General features: G+C 40.3%; 2 protein-coding genes across 3 annotated transcripts in view; one reads left to right on the forward strand and one right to left on the reverse strand.

Moving 5' to 3' along the window:
- CD96 (CD96 molecule) overlaps positions 1-24,840 on the reverse strand; it is a 93,560-nt gene that overhangs the window by 52,021 nt on the left and 16,699 nt on the right. For both annotated transcript variants that reach the window (XM_055128145.1, XM_004606802.2), the window contains exons 4-5: positions 15,418-15,625; positions 11,365-11,420 (exon numbers count right to left, since the gene is read on the reverse strand). In XM_055128145.1, coding sequence (XP_054984120.1) covers positions 11,365-11,420; positions 15,418-15,625 — 264 coding nt within the window. The remainder of the gene's footprint in view (positions 1-11,364; positions 11,421-15,417; positions 15,626-24,840) is intronic.
- Positions 1,852-3,035, forward strand: ZBED2 (zinc finger BED-type containing 2). Its single transcript, XM_004606728.2, has one exon. The coding sequence runs from the start codon at positions 1,852-1,854 to the stop codon at positions 2,506-2,508; it is 657 nt and encodes a 218-aa protein (XP_004606785.1). The 3' UTR covers positions 2,509-3,035.

Below are 24,840 nucleotides of genomic sequence, written 5' to 3' on the forward strand. Positions count from 1 at the left end.
TTTCTCTCTTTCGTTCTCCTTCTCCACACAAACACACATATATAGACACATGCATATTTAAATTCTATACATGTGTATATGGATATTATGTATTAATAATTATGTAAAGGTAAACATATATTTTAAGTGTTGGTTATTCTTTTACTTTGCTCCCAGTACAACTTAAAGCAATTTGAAATCTGTTTCTCAATTTTTTCATATTTCTTTAACTTTGGAAGATTTTCTTCCATTTATTCTTTCCTTGTTTGCAAGTTCTCTGGCTATTTTACTCCATGTATCTATCATGTCTAAGCTCTCCAAACCTAGAAGCACAGTTGGACAATGGGGCCAAATGTCAGAAAGCACAGATGGCCTTGAGCCGTGTGAGTTCTCCATAGTATCGTGCCCATTTCCCCCTCCAGCCTCATTCTTTTCTTGAGGAGCCAAGTGATCTAGTTGGGAAGTCGAGCTAAGACTTGTAGGTGCTTGACTTACTGTTTCGCGTCATGACATTTGCCAAGTGTGTGTGTGTGTGTGTGTGTGTGTGTGTGTGTTTTGAAACTGGAGCCACAGAAAGATTTGTGTGCATGTCTAAGTATTGCAGAACAACTCATCCAGCACAGGCACAGCCACTTGGAATGAAGTTTCCTCTGGAGGGAGGGAACGGAGTTAAAAGCAATCCTCCTCCTCCTGGCGGCAGAGCCAGCCCACAGCTCTCCACACTCGCAGGGGCACTCAGACTGTATGGAGCCAGAAGAGACAGGTCCAGAGCTGCTTTCCTGTAAGTACCCACTTGTGACTGGGGTTGGGGAATAGTTTCTACTTATTTGGGGATAGGAACTTCACTGTATGGCTCTCATTTATTTAAAAAGCCTGTGTGTGTGTGTGTGTGTGTGTGTGTGTGTGTGTGTGTGTGCACATGCGCATGCATGTAACTAGATTTTTAAAAACTGTAATGAAATTTTCCACTTATTTATTCATCAATAAAATGGGATAAATAAGCCAAACACCTGGCATATGCTGCTATCAGGTGGTCTTATCAGCTGTTGGCCTTGTAGGTGATGGTATGGGAAACGATGAGATGATGAGTTGCTTGCTGAAAATAAATAGATGACATCAAGTCTGTGAGAGGTCATCTACCTCTCTTTCCTTCGTGCAGGCCAACTTCTTTTTCAAAAAAAGGCAAGACTTACTGTTTGGACTTCTTGGAATCCTGGACCCAGGGAGACCTCTCTAGGAATACACTGAACATATTCTGGGGACTTTATTGCCCAGCTGCTGGCAGGCTATACACTCTCTGCCTAACTGCTTGCTGTAAGATCTGAGGAAGTTCTCGTTCTGGTTACAGCAGCACTGGTCCGAAGTCTACCTAGCTGAGGAAGACCTGGAGAGACCTCAGCCCCAGGGGACTTGAATGATCTTAACTGAGACTGTTCCTCATGCCTTAAAAATTCATATTTTATAGATATCTGAGAGCACAGAGACAGTGGAGTGCAGCCAGAAAGAGAGTCCAGAGAGAATCTCAACATCCCACATACACTGTCACGGAGAACACTGAGTTCACCGGCCGGTTTTGTAACTATTGGACTAAATTGTTTAGCCTGCCTGGGCTGGCTGAAGAGAGAGCAGCACACATCTGGGGCGTGAAGGGGACGTTTTTGAGAGACTCAGACGCCATTCACCTTGACTTTGACTCATCGCGACACTCCAATGAAGCAGAAAGGAGAAAACATCACACACCTGGGTGTGGTCAACCACTGACCATTGACGCAAATCCTTAAGAGTTCTGTCGGTTCCTTGACAGATATACTTTTCGCCTTGAGTTGTGCTTCAGCTAGGACTGTGGGCTCAAAGAAAGCAGGCGAGGAGACAATGAGGAGGGAAGAGGAGGCAGAGAGGGAGAGGACTAGGATGAAGGCAAAGGGGGACTTAGAGATGAAGGAGGAGGAGGAGATCAGTGAGACCGGAGAACTGGTTGGCCCTTTGGTGAGTGCCATGCCCAGCCCTATGCCCCACCACAAGGGGACGAGGTTTTCTGAGGCCTGGGAGTATTTCCACCTGGCTCCTGCTCGCGCAGGGCACCATCCCAACCAATATGCCACCTGCCGTCTGTGTGGCAGGCAGGTGAGCCGTGGCCCCGGGGTAAACGTGGGGACCACAGCCCTGTGGAAGCACCTGAAGAGCATGCACAGAGAGGAACTGGAGAAGAGCATCCACGGTCAGGCAGGGCAGCGCCTGGACCCAAGGCCCCAAGGGTCCCCACTCCCCACGGGCATTGAGGGTGACTGGGCCAAGCTCCTAGAGCAGGTGGGAACCCTGGCACTCTGGGCCAGCCAAAAGGAAAAGGAGATAGTCAGGAGGGAGAGGGCAGTAGAGTGGCGGGAGCGGGCTGTGGAGAGGAGAGAGCGAGCCCTGGAGGAAGTGGAAAGGGCCATCCTGGAGATGAAGTGGAAGATGAGGGCGGAGAAGGAGACCTCCCAGAGCCAGAGGGACCAGCCTGCTGCAGCACATCCCTTTCATTTTGTTTAAGTCAGACTTGGGGGAGGGGCTCTATTCAGAAATCAGAAACGTCTGTCTCTTGGAATCAGACAATTAGAATCAGAGCCAAATGCTCTGTTGCTTCCTGCCTAAACATAGGACTGACTAGTTTAGTGGGGTTTGGTTTTGAGAGAAAGCTTGTGCATTAGTATGGATTCATTTCATCAGATCTGCGATGACCAAATGCTCGTTACAGAGTTCCTAGCACTGCATTGACCCTTTACCAAAACTTGGAAATGTATTGACTAAAGATAAATACTTTGCCATTAGTGATTGGCTTAGGGGCAGAATATACCTCTAAGCACTGATGAGTAAGAAGGAGATTTATGCCTGGCACTTGGTTTTGGTGGAGTTGAAGGTTTCAGTGGTCAAGGTGGTCCTGGTAGTTAGAAAGTGACCATTTCACTCTGAGATCCGAGCAATAGCCTGGGAATTAGGTGTTTGTGTACATTAATGTTGATTTGAAAAGCGGGTACTCAACTTGTTCTGATAGACTGGATAACTGAAGGATAAAGAATATTGAGTCTGAAGCTTTCAGTTCCTTATAAGTGCTTGTTTTTCTCTCATTGTTGCAGTGTTGCTCTGCCTGCTTTTATTAAAGCTGCTTCATCAATTTAACCTGTTTGAACCCTGTCAGTCCTTTCAATATTAACATATAAGTTTTGTGTAATTAGCATAAAAAGACTCCCTAACTCATTTAAACATGAAACAGAGTCTAGAAAAATTCATATGTATTTAAAGATATGGAGCAATAGCATAGCAGGAAGGGCATTTGCCTTGCATGTGGCCGACCCAGGTTCGATTCCTCCATCCCTCTTGAAGAGCCTGGCAAGTTACCAAGAGTATCTCGTCCACACAGCAGAGCCTGACAAGTTACTCATGGTGTATTCAATATACCAAAAACAATAACAACAAGTCTCGCAATGGAGACTTTACTGGTGCCTGCTTGAGCAAATTGATGAGCAATGGGATGACAGTGATACAGTGATATAGTGATGTCATATTAATGCCTGATAAAGGAAAGGTTAGTGAGGAGAAAGAAAAGAAACCCGAAAAACAAAAAAAAATATGGATCACTAAGGAGAAATATGGTATTACACACACCTGGGTTCCTCTGCCGGTACCTTCATGCATGAGGCCTGTCCAAACGTGTAGAGAGGGGCCTCGAGCATGGATGTAGCTAGGTTCCGGTGGTCTTTGGCCACCGGGAGCTCTGCTTGGGGTGGGGAGGGAAGCTGGAGCCCATCCCCTCTGAGGGGCCCCGGGGAAGACAGCCAGGTGTGCGGGCAAGAGACTCTCTTGACTTAAAAGCAAGCTCCCAGAAGTGATATCTTGTAGCCTACTTCTCCTTCTGGGAGAAACTGGCAAGCTTCTGAGAGTTTCCTGCCCACATGGGACAGCCTTGCAAGCTTCCCATGGCGTATTAATATGCTAAATCCAGTAACAAGCTGGACCTCATTCCCCTGACCCTGAAAGAGCCTCCAGTGTGACATCCTTGGGAGGGCCGAGTCGAGAGAGACTTCTAAGATCTCAGGGAAAGGACGAATGGAGAGATTACAGAGCTCGCTTGAGAAATTGACGATTAACGGGATTTCATGATCTTGATCGTGAAGGAGAAATAAACAAAAGGGGCAGATGTGTGAAAAAGAAAGGAAAAGGGATGAAGAAGAGATGTGAAGAAAGGAGAGGAGAGACAGCTCTCTAATTTTATCATGCAGAAATAAAAGCAATAACTTTCTGGGAAAGTGAAGGATATAGAATACTTTCTTAGAACCTCAGATCAATTTTAATATGTTTTCTGTCCACAAATCACATAATCATCTGAGCAGTAGGTTTTGGATTTAGTTCTTGCCTCTGAAATACTAAATGCATTTCAGTCTATTGTGCTCTCTGATATTTTGTGGGGAGAGGGTTGTTTTTGGACCAAGCCCAGCAGCACTCAGGATTTATATTCCTGAGCTCTGCTTAGAGATCCGGGATTAGTCCTGGCAATTCTTGGGGAGTAGGGAACCAAACTGGGGTCTGCTGTATGTAAGGCAGGTACCTTAACCACTTGGCTCCTCTCTGATCATTTTTAACTATTAATCTTTTAAATATCAAAGCTGCTTTGAAAATGGGGAGGCCTAATAGTCCACAGAAAGAGAACACTTTACTTGAGTGCTGAGGCTATATGTTAAACATCAACCTGTTGATTGAATAGAATCAAACTGGAAACCACTCTGACACTTGCACTATATCTAATTAATGTTTGAGTGATTCCTCTAGAATCTATTTTTTAAAAATGGGTTGATAGTGGGGGCTGGAGATGGGGAGAGTTAGAAAGATAAAAGTAGATAGTTTCTCATTATATTGCAAATAGCCTGATACTGTGTGGACAGTTGCTTCCCTGAAAGTGAAAAAACACATCATCTTGGTCTGTGATTTGTTTTTGCTCATTCCATCTTCTCCTATGTGACTCATTCTTAGTATGTGTTCGAATTACTCGACAGTTTTAATAGCCGGATAGTTATATCTTCCCTGTGAGCTGTTTATAAAATAAATTGCAAATCCAAATACTAGGCTTGTAACGAAAACCCTGATGTACTACAATATTGTAATCCTCATTCTCTCCTTAGAAATATGTCTATGATTTTACTTTCCGTGTGGTTTGCGCACAAGAGAGGTTGTGCCCCTTTGAGGACTATCAACACATGGGTCTTCTAGCTCCAGTGATGGTGATGCTGGCTGGGAGTCACTGGGTTGACTTTGAAGTTACAGCCTAATTATGACAGAAAAGGTGCCAGGAAAAAAAAAGAAAGAAGAAAAGATATTTTGGTACCTAATCTCTCTCTCTCTCTCTCTCTCTCTCTCTCTCTCTCTCTCTCTCACACACACACACACACACACACACACAAACACATAGGAAATGGAGTATGGAGTTTAGGAAGGTCAGGCAATTTATAAAGATTGGGGTTCAGCAAAATCAAAGTTAAATAAATAAATGCAAACACTTAAGGTCTGCAAAAGCTCTTAATGTCATCCAGCTGAACTCTGGCATGTGGTTTTTGGGTTCTGGTGTCTACTTAGCATGGTTCTATCTCATTCTCTCTGTATTTTTAGGAATTTATCTCCTTAATTGCTTTTGTTCCCTATATGTCATGTTAGGTAGCTTTAAAAAAAATGTTTTAAATGCAGGCCATAAAGAGAGAGCGTGACAGCGACAGGACCACAGGAGATGACTAAGTTAAAGCATGAAGCATTATCACAGAAGCATTATTGCATGCAAAACTAATGTCTTAAATCAACTGGGCCTTGTTTTACCAGATTATTAGAGAAGGGCAGTTGGGGGTAAGAGGTCAGGGAATGTGGACCCAGCAATGAGAAGCTCTTTGACCCAACACACTTTGCTTCAATGCAAAATGTGTGAGAAGGGAGGTCCTGTTGGGAGATTATACATAGGGTGCAGACTTTTCTTTAACCTCAGCTACAGAAGTATGGCAGTGTGCTTAGTGGCAACTCTGGAGAGGCCTTGCTCCCAGGCAGACACAGAACATGCCACTCACAGACAGGACACTCTTTTTGGTATACCTTGGCATGCCCAAGCCTGAGAGGCATCTCTGTTAAAGTCATTTGGAGGCTTTTTTCTATTTCATAGGAAAACTAAATTAACCATAAATTTTATAACTTTAACGATTATGAAGACATGCCTCACAACTGTCTCTATTATTCTAATACTGATGACTGTTGCTGTAGTAAATATGAAACACATCCAATATGTGCATTTTGAATTAGTTAATCCTGAAGAAATGAAAGGAAAGGGTAGGAAACTCTTATTACCAACACTGGGCAGGTACCAGATGGCAGATGTTTTGCATATACTCTTTCCTTTAACCCTTGTATTTCCTTTGCAAGGTTGGAATCATTGTACCCGTTCATTGAGGAGGAAGCTAAAAAACTGAAGTTTTCAGGGACCAAAGTTAATAAGTGATAGAAAATCAGACCCAGGTTTATAAGACTTTATAACTGCTTTCTGGTTTTCTATTATCCCGGTGTCTTAGAATCAAAAATAGACTCATAATTTGACAAAGAAAAGAACTGGTAAAAGAGAGGGTATGAATGACAAATAATAGAAGAAATAGAAAGAAGAAATATTCTTGAGATTTCTACTACCTACCATGTACTCCATTATTGCCATAAATTTTAATTCACCTGGGAATCCTGTGAAACATTGATAATGATCTCTGTTTTAGAAGTGAGTTAGGCAAGAATCATGGAAGTTAATTATCTGATGAAGATAAGTACTTAGTAAGTAGTCAATTAGGATTTGACATTAATTTTATCTTTCCCTGATGTTACCTGCCTGGATCTTTTAGATCTTAAATACTTTTAGATCTTAAAAGATTACAGAAAATCATTGTCCTGTAGAGGGTATGTGGACATAGTAAATTCTCATCCCAGCTCTGCTTTTCAGTTGCGTCCAGTCAGTTGTTTAGGCTTGCCAAAAATCAGTTATGCAAAATGGCTTCAGAGAATTTTTGAGAATATCACATGGTAATAGCATGTGAGATGGCTTTGAAAGTTAATGGATTGCTTAAAATACAATGGGGCTTATAAAAATAGCATAGTGAGGAATAATGTTTTGCAAGATCTTAAAAGATTAGAGACAATACATGTCCTATAGCTGGTTATATATAGTTGATGAAAGACAATTCACTAATTCTCTAGAAAGAAATTTCTGCTGTTTCTAATGACATCTAGGAAAGCTTATATGAAAGAGGAAATTTGATGACATCTAAAGAAAAGTTCTTTTAAAACAAGAATTCTTTGATTTAATCTCTTGTTCTATATCTGGGTTGAGTATACATTACTTGTCATACTTGCAATAATAGTCTAAAAGTAATTCTTTTTCATTTGTTTGTTTTGGATTCACACTTGATGGTGTTCAGGGACCAGGATTTGGGCTACCATAGGAGATCCCAGGGATCAGGTTGGCCACAAGGCAAGTGCTCTACCTGCGGCACTGTTGCTCTGGTCCCTAATTCTGGAAATAAACAGGAACATCTGTCAAATATTTTCCACTAGATTATTGTTTTGTTTACACTATTAAAATAAATTCCACTGGTAAATTTAAAAATTTTCCAAAAAATTAAAAAATTTTTTTTCCTACATATTTAGGGCAGAGAGTCTCTTGCCCCCATGCCTGGCTGTCTTCCCCCACCTTGGAGGGGGTGGGCTTCAGTTTCCCTCCCTGCCCTGAGCAGCGGTCCTGCGGCCAAAGACCTCTAGAGCCTAGCCACAGCCATGCTCAAGGCCCCTCTCCACACGTTCGGAGGAGCCTCACACATGAAGGAACTGGCAGAGGAACCCAGGTGTGTGGGACCCGGGGCTGAGATCTCCAAGCTTGCTCGGATCGGTAATTTAGGGCCTCTTCTGCCCAGATTCCCCATTTTCCAGTAGCTAGGTGGTCACACACAGGGACTTCCCCGGATGCCGTGTAATGCCACCAACAGCCAACATCCAAAGACATTAAAACCAAGCTCCCGGAAGAGATCTTATAGCCTAGTTCTCCCTCTGGGAGAACCTGACAAGCTACCAAGAGTTTCCTGCCCACACGGGAGAGCCTTGCAAACTCCCCATGACATATTCATATGCCAAAACCAGTAACAATGATAGGTCTCATTCCCCTGACCCTGAAAGAGTGTCCAATGTGGCACCATTGGAAAGGATGAGTAAAGAGAGGTTTCTAAAATCTCAGGGCTAGGATGAATGGAGACGTTACGGAGACCGCTCGATAAATTCTATGATCAATGGAATGATGATGATGATGATGATGATGATGATGATATTTAGCGTTAGAGTGACTATATCCAAGGGACAAAAAAATGAGATGCAAAGACTTTTTATACATATATGTATGTACATGTATAAATGTACATATATAAATCTGCATGTATAGTTATATAGAGAAATGTAGACTATTCTCAAATCACCCCCACAGAGTCTGAGCAATAATTTGTATAAAGTTATCAAATTAAGTGTCTCGGCTACAGCAGAACTGATACCCTAAGTGATTTAATATTATTAGGGCTAGAAGAGACAAGAATATTTTATCCTATAAAAATTCATTAGAATATTCATGTTACTTAGAATTTCAAAAAGAAAGCTTAAATGAAATTATAATGCCATGAGATACATGGTTAACACATAATAGCAACAACAAAAACAACCAAATTATTTATTGGGTTTTTAATCAATCCACACATACACTAAACTTTTTCCTTCATTTAACTTTGGAAAACAATTGTGTACATAATATTTTTCACTCTATCACTGTCATCCTGTTGATAATTGATTTGCTCAAAACAGTAACATTGATGGGTCTTTTTCCCCTGACCCTGAAAGAGCCTCCAATGTGGCACCATTGGGAATGATGAGTAAAGAGAGGCTGCTAAAATCTCAGGGCTAGGACAAATGGAGACATTACGGGCACCTGCTCAAGCCAATCAATAAATAACGAGATGACAGTGATACAGTGATACAGTGATACATTGATTGTTATACCTGATTGCCGGGTTTTCAAGACTCCCTAAAAATTTTTGAATCTTTATGTTGCTTCAAGAGCTATTACCCATTTATATTTACGTTTTGGAGTGATAGCACAGCGGGTAGAGAATTTGCCTTGCATGCAGTCAACCGGGGTTCGATTCATCTGTCCCTCTCACAGAGCCCAGCAAGCTACTGAGAGTATACCGCCCGCATGGCAGAGCCTGGCAAACTACCCGTGGCGTATTTGATATGCCAAAAACAGTAACCACAAGTCTCACAATGGAGACATTACTGGTGCAGCTCGAGCAAACTACCACCGCCAAGACCCATTACTTACAAGTTAACATACATGTGAAATCCAAATGCTGGGACACTGCTATCGCTGAAGCCCAGGTGATAATCAGCAAGTACCTTTCCCTTACAGTACTGATGTCACTGGAAGTTTGTCACATGAAACCTGGATTATTTGCTTCTTGGCTGTACTCTTGCAGCCCCCTAACACTCCTGGTTCAAACAAAACTTGTCTTCCCTAGGGGCATGCCTCTGAACTTGGGGATAGTCATTAGGATTGATGCATGCAATGTGCATTATGCAAAGGCCTTCCCACATTTACAAATATAAGATTTCTCCCCAGTATGTGCTCTTCCATATGGCTAGTAAGGGTTATGGGTGGAGAGAAGGCCTTGCACATTTCTTACATATATAAGATTTCTCTCCACTATGACTTTTCAAATGCACAGTAAGGCTACAGGGCAGAGTAAAGGCCTTCCCACAAGACAGAAAATTATATGGTTTCTTTCTGGTATATATTTTTTTCTGTGCTTAGTAAGACGCCAAGTTTGAGTGAAGGCCTTCCCACAGTCCTTACATATGTAAGAGTCTGTCTCCAAGATCAATGTTTCTGTGATTCTAAGGCTTGAGGGCATAATGTAGGCCTTCCCGCATTGCTGACATATGTTTTCTTTCCAGTATGAATATTGCTATGTGTTATAAGGAGGAGTGAGTGGACCTGTTCCCACAGTCCTTACAAATATAAGGGCCGTCCCAATAGTAAAATGTGGTTGGAGGCCATGAAGGGGAAGGGTGAGTGTGCTGAATGTAGACTAGAGACTGAACACAATGGTCACTCAACACCTTTATTGCAAACCATAACACCTAATTAGAGAGAGAGAACAAAAGGGAATACCCTACCACAGTGGCAGGGTGGGGTGGGGGGGAGATGGGATTGGGGGCGGTGAGAGGGATGCTGGGTTTATTTGTGGTGGAGAATGGGCACTGGTGAAGGGATGGGTTCTCAAACTTTGTATGAGGGAAACATGAGCACGAAAATGTATAAATCTGTAACTGTACCCTCACGGTGATTCACTAATTAAAAAATAAATTAATTAAAAAAAATGTCTCAACCCTGAAGCCCTTTGAGCCAACTCCCTGGGACAGGAATAATATTTTTTCCCCTTCTTATTCTCTTTTATATTTTATGCTCTTACCATTTCCTACAGTTGGGAATGAAAAAGTTGTTAAGTAATATGTCCAAGGTCATAGAGAACAAGAAGAAATGCTTGCTAATAAGTTCAACTCCTAGTGATTAGATCCCGAAGCTACTTATGCATCAGAGGGCCTATACTACCTTTCCTTTTCTCACCTACTTTTTCATCTACTGTCTAAGAAATAACCAGAATTCTAAAGAGATACATAAGGGAAAATTCCTCTTGTCACTTTAAAATAAAAATAATGCAAAAATTGGTACAGGAAAACATTAGAACAAATTCAATGTGAACTGAGTAAAAACCTCAATCTTACACCAGGACTCACACTGTGTTTTGCTCTACTTTTTTCTTCATTATCTAGTTCAGTTTTCATTAAAAATGAGTTGAAACTATTGAGACTGTTTTCCCTGGGAAGTGTTAGGGCTAAGAATTATAGATCACAGAGCTGGAGAGAGAGTTCAGTGGATAGAGTGCTTGTCTTGCACTTGGCTAACCCAGGTTCAATCCCTGGCACCCTGTATGGTCCCCCAAGCACCGATAGGAGTAATTCCCGAGCACAAAGCCAGGAGTAACACCTGAGCAGTGCTGAGTGTTGTCTAAAACCAAAATCAATGAAAAACAACAACAAAAGAATTATAGATCAAATGTCCTGAAAGCCTTAAGTCATGCATCAAGAACTCACATTCATTTTAAAGAATCAATTCAGTTATATTTCATCCTCACCTGAAGTTAATGGTTCAGGATCAAGGATTGAGGTCTTTTGTGAAAACATTCTGGGTAACAAAGTTTTGGGCATTTTATATTGTAGATTTCCAAAGACTTTAACGTGACTCACCTTTCCCAAGACATCCGTGGAGTTATTTTCCACAATCACTGGGATTTCTGGCTTAGCTTAAAAGCAAATAAGACAGTTAGCCATCTTTAAAGCCATCAGTAACCCTTAAAGCCAGTCTAATGTACAATGTATGTGTGTCTGCACAGATGTATCTGTGTATATGCATAAGATTTCTTATTCATTAAATAAACATTAAATGAAACACCCATTCTGTGCTTGGTAGTATGACATGTGCCCATAAAATGAAGTTGGGTGAATAATATTCATTTTTCTTAAGAGGCTGCAGCTGCAGCAGCTGCGATTCTGTTTGAATGCTCTAAGCATCACCACGGATCATATCTGAGCTCAGAGCTAGAAATAGCCTCTGAGCAACATTGTTGTGCCCCCAAACAAGAGGAAATTGGCATTTCCAAGGAAAATACAGATCGATGAGAGACATTATAAAACACTGAGACAAGCAATTAAGGATGTAGGGGATTAGATAAAAATTTTTAAAAAATCTTATTTTAAGCACCGTGATTTAAAAAGCTGAACAGTTTGGCTGTATACTTTAAAATTCCAGCACCACACCAGACTGTCCATTTCCCTCCCCCCTTAGTCCTAGTGGTGTACCCCAAAGAAAAATTTTAAGAGAAGTTTAACCCAACCCTCAGGGTAAGAGAAGACTTTCAGAATATGCAGCATCTGACACTTGAAAGATGATTTTTTGTTTGTTTGTTTGTTTTATTGGATTAAGGCCTGAGGCCAGATAGCTTTACTCATGTTTCCATTTCTATACTTAATGGTGGCCAGTGCGAAGCCAATATTGAATACATCCATCTCTGCACCAAACAGTGCCCAGAACAAGGCTGACACGGAGTACATTGACTGTGTTGAACTAACGTGCCTTCAGATTAGTTCTTGAGCACAATTTATGAAGTCATCTATGGATTAGAGGAAAAAACTTAAGAGCCCTTCGTGGGTGTCATCGATGCCTGTGATCCCTCACAGTATTTGCCTCTACATATTGAAGACTCTTACAGGGCATGAAGTCCTGATCTGTGACTCTTTCTAATAATTTACAGAGGCTATGGGAGCACATTCAGTTCACAAGTAGACCAAACAGGATGTCCCAAAGATCTAGAGAGGGTATATGGGGATTCAATAGATAATACCAACTTCTTTGCCTACATTTGGGACAACTTTGATATACTCTTCAAGAGTTCCCTAATGAGAAAAAGCTCCAAACTCAGAGCAGCAATTGGCTATAAAACGTAAATAAAATATACATTTTATTTCATCCTTTCTCCTTTTTTTTACTGACTTATTTCCTAACTCCTTTTAAATGTATCCCAGGGTTCTTTTAAAATAAATTAATTCTCAAATGCTTGCCTTGATATTTTGTTTCAGGATAACCAAAACCCATGAAACAACTCTAAAATAATCATGAGAGAATTATTTCTAACCTTTTATTAACCAAAAATGCTACTGGTTGGAGGGAAAGAAAGAAAGAAAGAAAGAAAGAAAGAAAGAAAGAAAGAAAGAAAGAAAGAAAGAAAGAAAGAAAGAAAGAAAGAAAGAAAGAAAGAAAGAAAGAAAGAAAGAAAGAAAGAGAGAAAGAGAGAGAAAGAAATAAAGAGAGAGAAAGAGAGAGAAAGAAAGAGAGAGAGAAAGAGAGAAAGAAAGAGAAAGAAAGAGAGAAAGAAAGAGGAAAGAGCAGTTACTGAAAGTCAAAGAGTTAACAGAAATAAATATTCTTTTAGAAGCCTAGGACAATTGGGCTTAGAAGTAAAGAACAGAAGTGTGGTAAGATGTTCATTTCCAACTAGTGTTGTCACTGAGTGTTGAAAGTAGGTAAAAGAATATACATGTTAACCTGTCAGAATCTCTATTGCAAATTATAATGCTTAAAATGAAAGAGAAAGAGAAACACAGAGAAGAAGGGAGGTGTCTGCTATAGAGGCAGGCGGGCCTGGGAGGGGTGGGGGCTTGGAGGGGTAGGAGGAAAACTGGAAACATTGGTACTGGGAAATTACACTGATGGAGGGATGGGTGTTATAACATTGTATGACTAAAACCCAATCATGGACAGCTTTTACCAGGATGTCATCCCTTACCACATTTTAAGGAATGACTTCCTGGTAATAAAAGCAAAATGGGAGGAGACTAATGAATGCGCAAAAAGTTGGAAAAATCTGAGTCCTTTATGTATTTGAGAATAGCAGGATTGCTCAGGGAGAAGACATAAGTGGGATTAGGGAATGAAGAATGGATCTGTGATGCTCTAGTCTTTTAATTTAAACTTTAAATTGTTTTATTTATTATTCCAGAGGAATCACTAAGAAATGTAGAGTGAATTTGGAATCATTGATATATTACATAGCTGTGCTGGGTTCACTGTGAAATATACTTCTGGTGATGCCTGCAACTATGTTAAAATTCAGGCAAAACTCTGGTCCGAATAGTATATAGCTGTTAAGTTTACTAATGGGGAAAGTTCCAAAGAAGGGGAACTATAATTCTAGGAGCAATCAAGTAGAAACTCTTATTTTAACAAACCACTCAAAGAAAGCAAAAAGAAATGTAGAGATAGAGAAATCTAGAAATGTGAAGGGTGATCAGTGTGAGACTTAAAGGAAGGTAAATTATTTAGACCAAAATGAAGGTATTTTAATGCCATAGAGATGAGTTTGAATGCTGATAAGGCAATTAGATTAGGTAATTGTGCAATAGCACTTGATCAAGTGAGACAGTTTGTCTAACTTAGAATTGATTACTTTTTTCCCCTACATCTTTGACAACAGCCTTCATTGATTTGCCAGTAGGAGTGTTAGTTGGAGCAAATGGTAATGTTGTTAAGAGAGGTGAACAGGCTTTCCCAACTCTTCACAGGATATTATTCAAAGTCTTAGTCATCAGGAGCCATATTATGCTCCATCTTATCTATATTAAGAGCCTACTCACCAAGGACGGAATCACTACTCTTTCCATGAAGTAAGATGGAGAGAGATGGAGAATTGGGAAGAGAGAGACAGAGACAGACCATGACAGAGAGCTATTAACAGCTATAAACAAGAGAATTCAAAATTAAATCTTGACTATAGCTATTCTCATCTTTATGAGCTATTGGGTTGGCATTTACTTCCAAAGATTCATTTGTGTGACTTCCAATAAAAATGCAATAAGATCCTAAGCAAAAATAAAGTTTTTCAGAGAACTGAAATGCAGTGAACTGCCATTCTGAGAACTGAGGAAAGACCTAACATCCCATGCCCTTGGGTTTGGTAAAACTATTTTCTCTTTGTTTACCTCAGTTTCAAAAAGCAATTAATTGCTCATCCACATCACTACTTTCCTTGTTGCCTTCACTTACAAATGAATCTTGTTCCCAAAGATTATAAACAAATTTCCAAAGCTGTAGGCTTCTGTTCATTAAGATTTGCTTGCCTCACTGAGCAAAATAGACTTTTTGTATCGTCCCTGAAATGTGCACCTTGTAGAGTCTCTGCAGCTTGAGATACTCAGCAGTGGGTAGTCAGCTCAGCCCCAGGTTCCTGAGAATCAGGGACAGTTGTGGTCCTTGCCTGGAGGTGATTGACATCTCACATTGACCTTATGTGGGTGGGACTGGCTGTGGCATCGAAAAGGATGTGGGAGTGGGGACTCCTGCAGGCTTTCTCTGGAGCTTTGTTTATTATCCTCCTTTTGTCACACCGGCCTCATTCTGCCTTGCTGTTGGCAGGCGGCTATGACAATTAAGCATCAAAGCAATTAGAATTTGACAGATATAATTAAAGAGATTCCTAGCGTTCTTGGGAAACATTAAAATTGTAAATAAGATGTGTTCACCAACTGACTGATTTATGGCTTTTTGTATGGTTTGTTATACTAATTTAATTACTATTCTTTAGCTTCCTGATTTTTGTCTCCAACCACAACATAAATGAAAAGTGTCAAGGCTGATTTCCAAAATAGCTATCTTTGGAAGGCTATTCATCTTCTCCTTGGAGAGAGGCAGGAAAATGTGAGAGAACAAGAGCAAGAGCAAGACATCAGAGAAGAAAAAGCTCTTACCAAAAACCTTGACCATGGTGGAGCTCCTCAATATTTTTCCAGGCTTAACAATAATCTGACAAGAGAATGTCCGATGGTCATCATGGATTTGGACTGGAGAGAGATCAAGGGCATAATCTGCACCCAGCTTGACTCTGTCTTTAAATAATGTAGAATTGCTGATGGGATGATCTCTAGTGAGAAGTGTTTCCTGAATTCCGTTGTCTTCCTATAAAGAAAAACAGTTATCAGTGTGGGGTTTGTTGTCGTTGTTGTTGTTTGTTTGTTTGTTTGTTTGTTTTTGGGTTACACCCAGCTGTGCTCAAGGATTCCTACTGGCTCTGCGCTCAGGGATCACTCCTGGGGGCTTTGAGGATCATCTGTGGTGCTGAGGATTTAACCCAGGCTGGTGCAAGGCAAGTGCACTGCCCACTCTACTGTTGCTCCAGCCCAGTTATCATTTTTCAAACACATAATTGTGCTAGCTCTGGGGAAGGTGTTATACCGATATTACTATATTTGTATCTTCTGGGTAGGAGAAAAAAATATATATATATATATTTATTTTCAGAAGATATATGTATATAGATTTGTATCTTCTGAAAATCAAGATGATGACGAATGAAAACTTCAGAACTATTACACTAGAATTTGAATTTAAAATTATTGTCACCCCTTAACATGCAGGCATTTGCTACTCTTATGAGCTTCTCCTTTATGATTTCCCTTAAAGGCACTTGAAGAATAAAGTATGGAGGACAATGGCAGATCACAAGTCTCATGACAATACCAAGATTTGTGGAAGAAACTACAATTATTTTGGTTTCCAAATTTTTAGCTGAATATTTCATCTGCAGTTGACTTTTCCCAGCCTTCCTTGAGCAAAGATCACATTTTTTTTACTGTCCGAGTGGATTGGGGAACAGGATGAGGCAAAGAGCTGGTTGAAATGTAAGAAGACACTTTGAGTTTTCTTTTTAAGTGGAGGTGATCACCTGGGAGCAATTACCTTCTTAAATAGTGCCCTGCCACATCCTGGCCTTCTTATCTCAGCCTAGTCATGATCTTCATCTTTCTGCATTTATTTTTGCACCTGTACTAACTTCAGAAAGAATGCACAAAGAATAGTATGCAAATCTGAACTTCGGAGGTCAGAGTTTATCTGGATGTGAGAGTTCCTTTATCTCATCCCAATTTGTCTGTCTGTGAAAAAATGTCTTCCCCATTATTTATCCCTTATTAAGAATTTTCAATTCTTTTTTTTTTTTTTGCTTTTTGGGTCACACCCGGCGATACACAGGAGTTACTCCTGGTTCTACACTCAGGAATTACTCCTGGCGGTGCTCAGGGGACCATATGGGATGCTGGGATTCGAACCCGGGTCGGCCGCGTGCAAGGCAAACGCCCTACCCACTGTGCTATCGCTCCAGCCCCCAGAATTTTCAATTCTTAATAAGAAAATTTAAGAACTGGGCTGAAGGATAGCTCAGCAGGATGAGCCCATGCATTGCATGCAGGAGGCCCAGGTTCAAATCCCTGGCATTGCAATGTTCTCGTGAGTGCTACCAGAAGAAAAACCCAAACAGGAATCCTAAAGTAGTCCCTGGGTACTGCTTAATGTCATTCTATATCCTCCACTCCCCCTCACCCCGCAAGTAAATCAAGGATTTTTTTTTTTTTGCTTTTGGGATCACATCCGGCGATGCACAGGGGTTATTTCTGGCTCATGCCATCAGGAATTAACTCCTAGAGGTGCTCAGGGGACCATATGGAATACTGGGAATTGAACGCAGTTCGACCGCGTGCAAGGCAAACGCCCTCCCTGCTGTGCTATCGCTCCAGCCCCCCAAATCAAGGATTTTCATGAACAAGGTCTCCCTGGTGCCATACACGATCAGCGTTAGTAAATGTGCTGTTTGCTTCCTTCTGAAAGGGAGGTGCTGGCAGAGCATAAGTGAAAGGGCCTGAGAGGAAAGATGATGCTCTCATGCTCCTTTAATAAAACTGTATTCTCAAAAGAGTTGTTCTGAAAATATCCTGATGCACAACGATTTTCTCCAGAGAGTCTAACTCAGTTAGTCTAGGATGAGGTCCAGGATGGGGTATTTTTACAAAGTTGCTCAAGGGATCTAGGGATGAGAATAACTAATATAAAACAGATAAAACCTTATGTGAAAATATTTGTGGAAAAGGAAGGAGCTGTAATGGAGAAGAGTGAACAGGAATGCACCATTGAATGAAGATGAAGTCACCAAAATTTGGGGGAAAAATGACCCTCAATGTGAAATCTTTTGTTTAAAAAAATTATACAGAGCCAGAGAGATAGTACAGCAAGTAAGGCATTGCCTTCCACCAAACTGACCAGGGTTTGATCTTTGGCACCACGCCTGGTCCCCTGAGCACTGCCAGGAGTCAGCCCTGAGTATAGCCAGGTGTGGCCTAAAAACAAACAAGAAAGACAGAGAAAGGACAGTTTTAGGCTAGATGAAATAGAAGCTAGTAAATGAGGGAATTTAAGTATGAACTGAGAGTCCGTGGTAAATAGTTAAAAATTGAAAAATCATACTTCTTACATAGCTATGTTTGCAGAATATTCTCAGTAGAAACTCCTACATGAGACAAAATTCTTTAGGTAGGTAGGCTGAAGGTTGACATCAACTTTACACTGAGACATGTGGATAGAACTGTCAGTGAAGAATTAAATTCTGCTCAGGGCATGTTCCCAAAGAAACGCAGACATAAACACTCTCATAAAGATGGACCTAAACTGAGAGTTTGTCTTTTTAATGTGAAAGGGTACAGAGAATTTGAGGGAGGAATTTGTATTCTGAGACAGGGACCTCGAATGGCTTCTTAAGAATATCACGGAAGAGAGGAAGGAAGCATTTAACTCAGCATCTGTTGATGTGGAGGCCAGTTGTCAGGGTGCAAGCTCCCCCTGCAGGTCATTCATCACAACCAGCCGAATTTGATAGCTCTTGCTTCTTGCTCAGTGACTGTTTTTGTGAGGAATCTGGAGTTCAGAATGCTTTTTTGGTCATGTGCTATATGATGCACGATCTGAACTGTTTCTGCTCTCAGTTTGTTGTGGAAATATGAGCTGTGGACACTAGAGACACAGCTGCTTCTTTCTTTTTGTGCATAGCTGTGTATAACCTGGCATAACTGATGAAAAGGTATATTTTTTAAAAGAACAATTAATGCAAAGATTCTTTTGTTTCATTTTTCTGAGCTGTTTTAGCGGCACTGTAGCACTGTCGTCCAGTTGTTCATCAATTTGCTTGAGTGAGCACCAGTAATGTCACCATTGTGAGACTTGTTAGTGTTTTTGGCATATCAAATCCACCACGAGTAGCTTGCCAGGCTCTGCTGTGTGGGCAGGATACTCTCGGTAGCTTGCCAGTTTCTCTGAGAGGGACTGAGGAATCGAACCCGGGTCGGCCTCGTGCAAGGCAAACACCCTACTCGCTGTGCTATCGCTCCAGTACTATTTTAAAGGAAAGGGTTCTTTTCTTTGCCAGGCATGATAGAATTTGGTTGCAAAGATTCCCTGTAACCAAGACATCAGGAGTTCATGAAGGAGACTAGAAAATTTGCACTTACAAACGTGGCCTGGTGAGAATCTGCATAGGAGTGAATGCCTTTACCCATCAAATAGAAGGAGCATAAAAAATTTGTGCAGGAAAACAGTGAAAAGTCTGTTGAAGATGAAGGAAAATAATGCTAATATTATGCACTACTATTTCTAAATTTTTATATTTAGAATTTTTATATTTATATTTTTAAAAGCCATAGTTTAAATTGATTTGGAACTTCCTATGTTTCAGGCACTGTGCAATTTTTTTCAAGTCTTTTTATAATCTTAACAACAGTCTGTAATAAACTGAGGTTAAATAGTTTACTCAATAGAGTAAGATGTTACTCAAGTCACAATATTAATGAATAGGTATATGCAAGAGCAGAGATTATAGGTTATAGATATTTAAAAAAAACCCAAATAATAACAACACAGATAAAACTCTTGGGAACATCTGAAATGACGGTTAAAAGCAATGACAGGAAACCAGAGGCTTTATATAGGTTGCAATTTCAGAGATGCTGGTAATTTGCTGATAGGAGGTGGGCTTTTAATCAGAATCCTGCCTGATAACAATGACCAGAGACAACCAATCTATAAGAAACAGTGTGATAGGGGAGTCTTCATTCTTGCCTGATCTTCCTTTCTGTTCTTCAAAAATAAGGTTGATAACTTTGTCAAATATTAATAAAGAGTTCTAAAATTCCATGGGATTCTCAACCTGGTATACTCTTATAATTTAATGAGGTTATGTTGATTCACTCCTTTTTTCTTTTTTTGCCCCACACGGCAGAGCCTGGCAAGCTGCCTGTGACGTATTCAATATGCCAAAAACAGTAACAACAATGTTCTCTTTGTGTTCCTGGAGTGAGCAGATGCCATTGGGTTACACTAACACGAGAAAGGGACAAATGAAGACGTTACTGGCTCCAGTCAAGCAAATCAATGAACAAGGGATGACAGTGATACAGTGATGTTGGCTCATTAACTCAACTGTTGTGCATCTACCCAGACCACTGTTCAATAGATATTCAAGTATTGAAAACTCACTAACCTCACTAACCATTGAATGATTGGTTTACTTCATGAGTGTTCACTCTCTGCCTAACTAAATCAAGGAATTATTGAAAGTCATAAAACTAACCATTTAAAGATTATTTTTATATATACTGTCTAAAGGTACTGTATCACTGTATCACTGTCATCTTGTTGCTCATCAATTTGCTCGAGCAGGCACCAGGAAGGTCTCTATTGTGAGACTTGTTGCTACTGTTTTTTTGCATATCAAATATACCATGAGTAACTTGCCAGGCTCTGCTGTGCAGGTGGGATACTCTCATAGCTCTCTGAGAGGGATGGAAGAATCAAACGAACCGGGATCGGCTGTGTGCAAGGCAAGTGCCCTACCCGCTGTGCTATCGCTCTAAAGGTACTATGTTAAATTATTTAGTTGCATTGCCTAATTTATAATTTACAACAACACCATGAAATTGGTATTATAGATGATTCCCCTGAAAAATTGAGGGCACTAAAATTTAGGAAACGTATCCAAGGTAATATTGAGTCTGAGACAAAAGAAGACATGTGTGCCCTATATGCACTCATCAGAATATCTTCCATTTTGGCAAAGTGAATAAAAGTTAATAAAGACTCAACAATCAAGGAAAACATACATGACTCTATAAATTTGTTTATTGTCCACTCTCTTCTTTGTCAACCCTCATACATGAAACTTTGGGACACAGGGTACCATTACTCCTCAAGAACACAGACTGATTTCTTTTTCCTTTTTGGGTAACACCCAGCAATGCTCAGAGGTTCCTCCTGGCTCTGCACTCCAGAATTACTCCTGGCGGTGTTGGGGGACCAAATGGGATGCCGGGTATCAAACCCAGGTTGGCTCCTTGCAAGGTAAATGCCCTACCCGCTGTGCTATCACTCAAGCCCACAGACTGATTTTAAAATACTATTTTTTGAACAATATAACAAGCAAACAACTTCCCATCTTTATTTAAGATTTTATTTTTTATCATAAAATTTCACCAACTTTCTATTTTATTAAAACATTTATCTGAATTACTAATATTTTTGGTGATCCTTTAAACACACCCTAGAGATGAGAGTCTTATCATCTTCATCTTAGCTGTTAGGCCACACAGCAAATGATAAAGTCATGATTTGGAAAAAAATGATTTCCCTTCAAAAGTCATGCTGTTAATGTCTTTGCTATGTACAACTTTACAAAAATGGTAGGATGAAGAGTTCTCGAGTATAATTCTTGAACTAGTTCTGCTCAGTCTATTTAAGTACAACAAATTTGCAAGAAAAATAAGTGCAAACTCAGGATGTATAGAGGATAAATAAATGCAATATCAAATGATGTGTTGAACTTGGAAAAAACAAATGGCATGATGAGGACAGGGTGGTCAATTCAAATATGAAAATGTTTCCTAAAAGACCAGAAAGTTTTTAAGAGTTTTTTTTTTTTTTAAAGAGACTTCCCTATTTTTAAACTAGAATCAGAATTTCCAATTCAGAAAAGATACTTTGGCACGATTCAATTTAGTGAAGCTGTTCACCTCTAGACTGGTCCAGGCCCTTGGGGCTGCAGTGATAGCACAGCGGGTAGGGCATTTGCCTTGCACGAGGCCTACCCGGGCTCGATTCCCAGCATCCCATATGGTCCCCTGAGCACCCCAGGAGTAATTCCTGAGTGCATGAGCCAGAAGTAACCCCTGTGAATCGCTGGGTGTGACCAAAAAACAAAAACAAAAAATAAAAAATAGACTTGTCCAGGCCCCATGAGAAACCTGGGAGTGTTAGCCACAATATATTAAGTGTTGGGTGGATAGTGTTCATTCAATATATGCCTTTAGCTCTATTGATTGTTGTTTGTTTAGCTCCAGACTGCTTCTTATCTTCACATCGCCTCCACTTAGTCTCCATTCAGTCAGTGCTGTCAAAGCAGGCTGCTTGCAGTACTCCCCTTATTCATTTCAGAGAATAAAGAATGCTATTTCCTCAATCATCTGAATTCATTGTCAACACTTTGTAAATTGACTAGCACTTAAATTTTGATTACAATGAAGACAATTGGGGTCAAACAACGTCATATAGAAGGTGTTATAGCTTTGTTTTTGAACACTAAGCTTTTCTATTTTCATAGAAAATCAAAATTATACTAAGCACCATTTAGTTTATTGTTTAAATAGAAAGCATGACAAATACTCAAATATTATTGTTAAGAAGTATATGGATAAATTTTTTAATAGAAGCATCTATAATTAATCTCATGTTTTTATATTTATATGGAGCCATTTGAATGTGATATAGTTATATTCTTTTGTGATTTTAAAGAGAAAATGACAATTTTATTTTTCTGAACTAACTTTTGTATAACCTACTTCTCCCTCTGGGAGAAATTAGCAAGATTCTGAGAGTTTCCTGCCCACATGGGACAGTCTTGCAAGCTTCCCATGGTGTATCCATATGCTAAAGCCAGTAACAAGCCAGATCTCATTCCTCTGACCCTGAAAGAGCCTCCAGTGCAACATCATTGGGGAGGCCGAGTGGAGAGAGACTTTTAAAATCTCGGGGATAGGAAATGGAGAGGTTACTGAGCCCGCTCGAGAAATTGACAATCAACGGGATTTCGTGATTCATGATTTGTGAACTTTTGTACAGTTTAGGGACACACCTGGCCATGCTGAGGGATCACTCCTGGATGTGTACTGGGGGGTCATATGAGGTATCAGTGATCAAAGGTCAGCTGCACTCAAGGCAAACCCCCTACCCACTATACTATCTCCCCAGCTCCACTTAGTCACCAATTTTGAAGACAAACATTTTATTCAACCCCTCTACCACCCCCAAGACCAAGATGTACTCACAGTTTAAAGGTCTTATTATAGTTCATGCATGTCATTTTCTGGTTAACTATTTGTTACCTACCTCATCACTGTATCACTGTATCACTGTCATCCCATTGCTCATCTATTTGCTCGAGTGGGCACCAGTAATATCTCCATTGTGAGACTTGTTACTGTTTTTGGTATGTTGAATATGCTATGGGTAGCTTGCCAGACTCTGCCATGCGGGTGAGATATTCTCTGTAGCTTGCTGGGCTTTCTGAGAGGGGCAGAGGAATTGAACCCGGGTCGGCCCCACGCAAGGCAAATGCCTTACGTGCTGTGCTATTGCTCCAGCTTGCTAAGGGAGACACCATTATCACCTACCTCATATATAACCTAAAATCTATTTCCAGATCTATGCAGTCAGAATCAAACTACCATGATCACGATCACGAAATCCCGTTAATCATTGATTTCTTGAGTGGGCTCAGTAACTTCTCCATTCATCCTTTCCCTGAGATCTTAGAAGTCTCTCTTGACTCGGCCCCTCCCCCAAAGATGTCACACTGGAGGCTCTTTCAGGGTCAGGAAAATGAGATCTACCTTGTTACTGGATTTAGCATATGAATATACCATGGGAAGCTTGCAAGGTTGTCCCATGTGTGCAGGAAACTCTCAGAAGCTTGCTAGTTTCTCCCAGAAGGAGAAGTAGGCTACAAGATAGCCTACTTCTGGGAGCTTACTGTTAAGTCTCTCTGGATGTTGGCTGTTGATGGGATTACACACACCTGGGTTCCTCTGTCGGTACCTTCATGCCTGAGGCCTGTCCGAACGTGTGGAGAGAGGCCTTGAGCATGGCTGTAGCTAGGTTCCGGTGGTCTTCGGCCGCCGGGAGTCTGCTCGGGGTGGGGAGCTGGAGCCCATCCCCTCTGAGGGGCCCTGGGAAAGACATCCAGGCGTGTGGGCAAGAGACTCTCTAGTTCCCCTGCTAGAACCTCCAAACAAACAAGCTCTCTCAGAATCAAACTATATATCCACTATCTCATGCCATTAAAACATTTTTATTAAAGTTCATTTATAGTGGTTTATTCATTAAATACAGCTTTGCATCCCTTCAGAACCTAGAACACAAAACAGACTCATATATGTTTACTGTATTGAACTGAAATTTCTACTGTGGGAAATTGGGATGATAGTTTGGAATGAAAACACAAATATAAGACTTTATATAGGAGTTGCCATAGCGAATCTGCACTTTTATTCTGATGGCTATATGCTTGTCCTGGGACATGAATGGAAAAATATCACTTGCCCTTTATTTGCCAGTTGGATTTCATCTAAAGATGCACATTTTATGACTACTTAGCTCACCATCTACCATATGGACTATTAGTTTCCACAAATGGGTTAAATATTAACCCTTGCCTTTACTCTGTTCTCTCAGGCTAGCTCTAAGTTATATATACTGTCTCATATCTGTCAACTTTGCCCCATATCTGTCAACTTTAGTGTGGTCATAATTCTGCAATGCAACTTCCCCAAATGCAGAGCATTCTATTCAAGATCACATTTAACATAGCCTGAATACAATATATGCTACATATAAAATATACATATACACATATATTAAAATTATAACTTAGAATCAGAAAACAGTCCTTTCCCATGAAAGTCATAAAAAAGACAAGATTTTATAAAATTCCACATGCAGAAAGCTAAGACCTTTATTTTCCAGTGAACTATGTTAAAATAATTTTAACTTAAAATTTTTTTTCAGGGTTGAAGATAGCATTTGAAGTGAAAAAATTTAGGTACTGAACTGATTTTCTGATATTGCTGGTTTCTGCCCTCTCGGCTTGGGCTTATTATCTTTATTTAAATTTTTTTCCCTAAAAGTCGCATCGCATCATATATTTGTAAGAATAATTGCCTTTTAGTTGTGATTATTATTGCTAGCTTAGGGATTAAAACCTTAAAAAAGTACAGTTTGGATGGAATATTTATGTCCTCTACAAA

The sequence above is a fragment of the Sorex araneus genome, chromosome 2 (assembly GCF_027595985.1).
Source record: "Sorex araneus isolate mSorAra2 chromosome 2, mSorAra2.pri, whole genome shotgun sequence".
In the NCBI taxonomy this organism is placed as follows: Eukaryota; Metazoa; Chordata; class Mammalia; order Eulipotyphla; family Soricidae; genus Sorex; species Sorex araneus.

Excerpts from the sequence above, each read along its gene's own strand:
- ZBED2 (XM_004606728.2), top strand. The coding sequence starts at position 1,852 with ATGAGGAGGGAAGAGGAGGCAGAGAGGGAGAGGACTAGGATGAAGGCA.